Source organism: Sinocyclocheilus anshuiensis, unplaced genomic scaffold (assembly GCF_001515605.1).
Source record: "Sinocyclocheilus anshuiensis isolate Anshui unplaced genomic scaffold, SAMN03320099.WGS_v1.1 scaffold1098, whole genome shotgun sequence".
Classification (NCBI taxonomy): domain Eukaryota; kingdom Metazoa; phylum Chordata; class Actinopteri; order Cypriniformes; family Cyprinidae; genus Sinocyclocheilus; species Sinocyclocheilus anshuiensis.
The window spans coordinates 508,298-515,575 of record NW_015538053.1 but is presented as its reverse complement, the minus strand read 5'-3'; the positions used below and the strand labels follow the sequence as shown (position 1 = coordinate 515,575).

Below are 7,278 nucleotides of genomic sequence, written 5' to 3'. Positions count from 1 at the left end.
CAGATTCCAAAAATTAAGTACTTGTAATTAGAGTAAATTACATTTTAAAATACTCGTAATCAGACTACAGTAACTTTTTTTATTGATTACATATTATTCATACAATAGCAATAAATTATTCATAATTTATTGATTCTCCCTAATTCCTTTTTTCATCTTTGAAATGTTCCTTTCTAAAATATCCTATCGCTAATATACATTCAGAAAGTCCAGTTTTGTGGAAGACACAGCATTTGACAACTGGATTTATAAAAATCATTTTAGTTTTAAGAAGCGTTTTCAACATTGCATCAGCTACTAATGCACACTAACACATTTATTTTTATTTATTTATCACTCAGTTGGTTATTTAATTACTATGTCTTTGGAAGGCTTTTGTCTTTCAAACACATTAAAATGCACTAATTCACATTATTTCTTATTTACTCGTAATGCAGACATTCCCAAACTTTTTGTCATTTGAACCTCTTTCACCTTATATATTTACTTGAAGCAGCCCTGAGATTTTAAAATAAATATTTTAATAATTAAGTATCATATTTGCATGTTCACGGTTCTCTGACGTTGGTTAATGGTCACATGCCATGCAGGTAAACAAATAAAATATATAATCTTTTTTAGTAAGTGTTTTATTTTGATTGTTATTTTAAAATGATTTAATGTAATTTTACATTTTTATGATTTAATTAATTGTTAACTTTTCATTAAATTCATGAATCCCCTGCAGTTCCTTTACGAACCCCAGTTTGGGAAACCTTGATGCAATATAATGTTTAATGCACTTCATGTTGATAATTACAATTAATGGAATATATTTTCTTACTCTCTGTATTTTTTACATCATTATGGTACAAGATTATCCTATTTCAGGGTTTCTGCAGACATGAACAAGTTAAATTTAAGACTTTTTAAGACCTTTTTAATACCACCTTATATGAAATTTAAGACCTAAACCTGTAATGGAAATACACATTTTATTACATACATATACAGTATGTAATATTTAATGTGTATAAATTAAAAAGAAAACAAAATATCATTGCTGTAATAAATGGCATTTATTACTATGATATACAGTGAACTTTTCATGTCAGCAGACAATATTCCATACAGAATATCCCTGCAAAATAACTGCATCACTGAGATTTTTGATGGAGTAAATCATTTATTCTGAAGCAATATTTTCATCAGTGTTCTATCAGCTTTTACATACTTAAATCTGCATATTTACCTTTACAAAGGCATATTTTTTAACCTTTTTAGATGTATGCATCATCTTTCATGTCAATTTATTACAATTTATCAATAAATTCAATATACACTATAGGGCTGCTACCAGTCAGATTAAATAATTTACACTGCAAATAACAATAATTACAACTGCAATAAATAATGTTATGAGATTAATGTTTTAAATGCATTTATGAATATACAAATAAGAAATTTTTAGGGGAAAAATGCATATTTTTCAACATACTTCTCAACTAAACTACCAGTAAGTGGCGGTAAGTCACTTAATGAGTGAGTCATTGAGTCATTGATTCAACTGATTGAGTGCGTTATTATGCTGGTATCTTAAGGACTTAATAAATATACACATTTTCTGCCCCCATGTCTTGAATTTGTGATCATTCTGAATGTATTTTAATAGACTGAAATTGAATCATGCAGTGAAAGAGCGCAAAAGACTTCACGTAATGCGTGCACTCTGTAGGTGTTTTGAATGTATTTTAAACATGAAATGTTGAATAGTGATATTTAAATTATTTTAAAAATTAAAAGATACTTTAAATGTGAAATTAAATCCTCCAGTAAGTGGCAGCAAGTCACTGTTAAGTGAGTTATTGTGAATGAACCGAATCATTTAAACGGTTGATTTTGCTCAGAGACGCAAAACAGCGCTGTGGCTTTGTTTGGAATTCTTTTTGTTGGCGAAATATGGTGTCTAAAACATAAGTCTCTTAATAAAACTTCTAGTTTATTGAACTGTTGTAAAAAAATATTACAATATTACATTTGTATATGGTAATTTTTGGAGAGAAAAAAGAAACTCTTCCCTGTAGTATTTGCTATTGACTGTTCAAATGCGGAGTTTTGCGCATTTGAAATCGCATCATATGACCCCTTTAAGACTTTTTAAGGCCTTATATTAGGAAAACGGTATTTAAGACATTTTAAGACTTTTTAAGGACCCGCGGACACCCTGTATTTAAATCAATGTGATAAATGAATTTGGTCAAAAGTAATCTAAAAGTAATCAAAAAGTAGTCTGATTACAGTACCTAAAATGTGTAATGTAATAGATTACGTTACTAACTACAATTTTTGTCATGTAATTTGTAATCAGTAACGGATTACAATTTGTAAGTAATCTACCCAGCACTGAATGCAGTTTAACTGCACCAGAGCTTTAGACTCACCCTCAGGTTGGTGTAGAACTCATCAAGAACGAGACTCATAGAGCGGGTCAGGTTACTAACGTAGGACGTCTCCTGATTCAAAGCGTCCTGAAACACCTCAAAGTCCTGCATCCACTCCACCGCAAAACTGTGATCAATGATGTCGGTCTGATAAAGATACAGAAAAATACATGTTGCGTAGAACAGTTTAACATGATGAAACAAATGGCTTACACTGATTTGTTCCATTTAAAACTAAAAACATGCTCATAGGAGATGAGATTGCATTATCCACCAAAGGCCTTATTAAAGGATAATATCTGCTGTTTAATCTTCTGAACGGAAACTGTATTCATATAAATTCAATAATAATATAAATAGTAAGGCAAGGCAAGTTTATTTATATAGCACATTTCATACATATAAGGTTTGAGAAGAATGACTGTCTAAGCTTTACCTAGTTCCACATTGAAAGCACAAAGGCTGTCTTTATATATGCTATAGTGGATTTCAAGTTTCGTCTTCCGCCACATCCGCTCAGCTTTTCTGCATTGTCTTTTCATACTCTGAACTGCTGTTGATTTTCTCCAAGCTGATTTCTGTCTGCCAGTCTTCTTGCTGACTTTCAAAGGAGCAATGTCATCAATAACATTCTTAACTTTTGAGTTAAAGGAATCAAGGAGAAGATCAACAGAGTCTGCAGAAATGCTTGGTGTTAAAGATATAGATAAAGTATAATGCATATATTTAATATGTGAATAATAAATACCAATAAACATAATTTGCCTATTAAATATCTTTTTTTATATTTATTTATAATTGTTTTTTATTGATATTGTTTTAAAATTAATATGAATAAAATAACTTAATTTATTTAAGAAATACTGCATACATCTAATTTGCTTGTACAGTATGTATCATCAAATGTATACATCAGTTATCAGTTGACCATTAAAAATTAGCATGACAGTTTTGACAGTATTATTTTTACCTTGTTCATGACGACTATGAAAGGTAGCTTGGTCTTGTAGAGAATGCTGTAGAAAAAAAAAAACAAGATATTTTGGCAAGATCTACTGAAATCATGACATAACTTTCATTCTGCTGTTAACACTGAATTATACAGTGTGAATGTAACACTAAGAAGTTGAAAACAACATGAAAATGTTTTGTGCAGTTTTTATTTCCAAAATATTGCTTAAACAAGAAATAAAAAACAAGTCTCAGACACTGACCTGCAGGCGTAGAGCATGTTGGACATAAAGGTGACCGGATTTACACTTCGAGATGTGTCCATCACATAAATAACCACACAGGGAAAAGAAGAGGCCTAGAAAGGAAACTTTATAATGTTTTATACTCCAAATGAAGCAATGCAAATCCGCAGTATAAATAATCACGGCTAAGAGTAACGGTCACATACCAGTGCTTCAGTTATGATGGTTCCAGATGCAGACCATGTGAACACCTCTATTTGCCCAGGAGTGTCAATCAAAACATATCTGCAAACAAGAATATTTCATGCATGAGACTGTAGCAATGAGCAAAATATATGGATATCACCAAATCTACTGAACACAAACTTACTGGTGGTTACTTTGCTTTTTCTCAATAAACTTCATGACCTAACAGAGGAGAGAGAGAGAGAAGTATGTGGACGTAAAAGTGTAAAACAGTGACATCTATTGGATTTTTCAAGTGCAATACCTGATCAAATCGTGTTGAAAACAGATTGAGAGATGTGACGATTCCTCCATTTGGACCTAAACCATATCTGTATGAGAGTCAAAGACAACCTGCTCAGATGAAATTAAATTAAACCAGTTTTCAGTCATTTGTGATTCACTGGATAATGATTTCATAGAGAATCAACTCACTAAAAGTAATGTCTATCTAAAATAATATGAAAGCTGAGCATAACTGCATTACTTAAAAAATAATAAAAATAATAATAATATAAACTCACTATGGAAATTTCCATGCATTTTTAATATTTTAATATATGTAACTTGTCCAGGCCTGAAAATCATAATCTTACAAGTCCCTGATATTTCAAGTTTTCTATGACAGTGGGCTTTGAAGAAGCTTAAATCTGTTGTAAAGTGAAGGTTCATGTTTAGTCAAACTATCCAAATAACATTTCATGCCTGGTGGCTATATGCATGACAATTATGATTCGCAGCACAAGACACATAATTTCACACTGAAAGGATACTGTTTCATGACTTCCTTGTAATTGACAGTGTCTCTGATATCTGTAAGGAAAAACACACTAAGACATGATCTTTGACATTAATGTAATCAACAAGATGTTTACCAATCATGAACATGTATCCACAATAAAAACCAAAGATGTCTTTTTGTCCAGTGTTTTAATCAGTAAAATAACCCTGAGCGAAACTCACACGGTGCTGGTTCCAGTGCTCAATCTGTTCTATCAAAAGCAGATTGTGCTGGCATAAAGGCAGTGCAGTCAAACTACTCTGGAATGTTCTCAAAACTTCAAGACGCATAAACATTATTTTCCAAATCTGTCCATAATTATTCTCTAACTCAGCAGTGGCAGAGCCAGAGGGGTGTCCAGGGTCTGATTGGCCACCCTGGGTGCACCCTCAAAATTTAATATGCTTTATTAAATATAATATAATGCTAATAATAATGATGCTTTATTATATATAATTTAGATTTCATTTTCTACCAACCGAGTGAAAAACATTGCAGAGCAAAGAGGACACAGACAACACACTGAGAGACAAGACAGAGCAGGTTATTTTTGATAATAGGAAACAAAGTCTCAGCATTCAAATTCTGTTAGTTTTATTATGAATTTTGGAGCTCTTTAGTGGCGTGACAGTTCATGAGCGCTTCAATTAGCATGAAATAAACATGCATGAACATCTGAGGGTGTGTTGAAAGATACACTACTGAACGTATAGTGTCTCATGTGAATGAGTGTTTCAACCACGGAAAGACAGCAGCTTGAAAACATTGTCACATAACCTCAGAAAATCCATTCAGTGTCCATAAACTAGCAAGAAAAATGTACACTAGACAGGAGAATTTAGCAAAAAATACATTTATTAAATTTTCTCATATAATAACTCTTGTATTATAATGAATACAAATATATAGATATAACATTATTATAAAAATGGCCTAATATGAACTTGTATACAAATCAATTGTTACTTTTAACCTTAACAATAGGGCTCCCTGTATAGTTTAGTTTAGAAAAATTGAGAAAAAAATAACATGTACTTAATCGCAAGTGTGTTAATTATTCCGGAATAATTCTCACTCCAGGCTGAACTCATAAGTTGGCAGCCCTGTTTGAAGTAAGCTGAAGTTTTAGGATTCCTGAACAACATTTACAAAATTCACTGCATAAGTTAATGTTAGATCTTTTGCTCCAACCGCTGGTTAATCAGATGACAGAAATAGGAGAAATAAGTTCCAAAATACTAACATTTGAAATTACGGTAGGAATGTATAGCTAATGTGGGGTAATGTGAAGTAATCAGCAATTGTAGGATTTATTCATGCTTTTTTTATGCCAGGTTGGAGTTATACACTGATTTTCTGTCATGGTCTATGGACCCCCTGAATTAGCCTTGGCCACCCCCTGCATAAAAGCTCTGCCACTGCAACTCAGTTGGGTTTTAAAATCACTTTTATCTTAGATTTTGAATTTTATATTTTTATTTTATTCTAACAAACACAAAAAACATGCGTAAACTGGCAAGAGCAACTTGTAAAATCACTAAAATTATGAATTAAATTAGTTTGGATTTTTACATTTGTTTTTAAAATGCTCCTATTATGGAGTTTTTAAATGTACCTTTCATGCAGCGTGTAACACAGCTCTTTTACTGGAAAAATAGTAACAGTGACATAACGTACCAATGTTGGCTGGAAAAGGGACCTCATGAACTGCAGGATCTAGATTGATAACATATGGAGGACTTTTCTTGGAGTGCAGGTAAACTGTGAGCCTCTGGTGGAACAAGAAATTATATATATTATATAAATTATTATGTAAACAATTATAGCCCATCATAAATTAATTCAAGTTAATGTGTTTGGGATTTCTTTATAATCAGTCATAATTTGACTTTCTTATCAGAATTACTTAGAATCTTATTATAATAAAGTGAATGTTATTGAATTGGAAAATTGTGATATCATTTTACTGCTGTGTTACAGTCAGTCAGTCTTACCTGCACAAAAGTTGTTTTTCCTGACCCTGCCATGCCTAAAACTATGAGACACACCGGTTTCGGTTCTGTGTTCTGTTCGTTAGATGAACTCTGCCTCGGTGTATCTCCATCTTCTTTACATTGATCACTTTCACATGAAGCGCCATCGCTTGCGTCTGCTGCTGCTGCAGTCTCCATGCCTGCTACTACTGGACACTTACCGTAAAGAAATGTGTACTGGCGTAAAATGACGAAAAACAAAACAAAACAAACAAACTGTAATTATTACACACGACCCCTAGATGGAAGCAGATTCAATAGGATTTGTTTGATTTTATGAAACGTGACTGACTGAGTAGGATGAGACATTAAAATAAATGTCTCTTTATTTATTTACAAATAAATAAATGTGAAAGTGTCTGGATCATATTGCATTCAAAAACAAAAAAAGTGAAATTATTAGTGTTTGAATTACTTAATAATAATAATAATAGTAGTAGTAATACTACTAGCATTCTCAGTTACTGTTATTCAGACCATTCATTTTTTTGTTATTATTATTTTCATAACAATTTCACAGTCTTATGTGGATAAATACAACTGGAAGTTATCAACACAAACATGAACCCTTGGCGTTTTTCCATTCGGCTCTGCTTTTCCTCACGTCAGGGCTGCATTAACAC

The 7,278-nt window shown here is 32.0% G+C and overlaps 1 protein-coding gene across 1 annotated transcript in view; it reads right to left on the bottom strand.

Annotated features, from left to right (window-relative positions):
* The window catches only part of LOC107682285 (GPN-loop GTPase 1-like), an 11,576-nt gene extending 4,742 nt beyond the window's left edge, over positions 1-6,834 (bottom strand). The window contains exons 1-9 of the mRNA XM_016478576.1: positions 6,617-6,834; positions 6,300-6,393; positions 4,615-4,654; positions 4,107-4,173; positions 3,987-4,024; positions 3,823-3,901; positions 3,635-3,729; positions 3,391-3,436; positions 2,421-2,567 (exon numbers count right to left, since the gene is read on the bottom strand). Of these exons, the coding sequence (XP_016334062.1) occupies positions 2,421-2,567; positions 3,391-3,436; positions 3,635-3,729; positions 3,823-3,901; positions 3,987-4,024; positions 4,107-4,173; positions 4,615-4,654; positions 6,300-6,393; positions 6,617-6,793 (783 nt within the window). The 5' untranslated portion in view covers positions 6,794-6,834. The remainder of the gene's footprint in view (positions 1-2,420; positions 2,568-3,390; positions 3,437-3,634; positions 3,730-3,822; positions 3,902-3,986; positions 4,025-4,106; positions 4,174-4,614; positions 4,655-6,299; positions 6,394-6,616) is intronic.
* Positions 6,835-7,278: the final 444 nt, after the last annotated feature.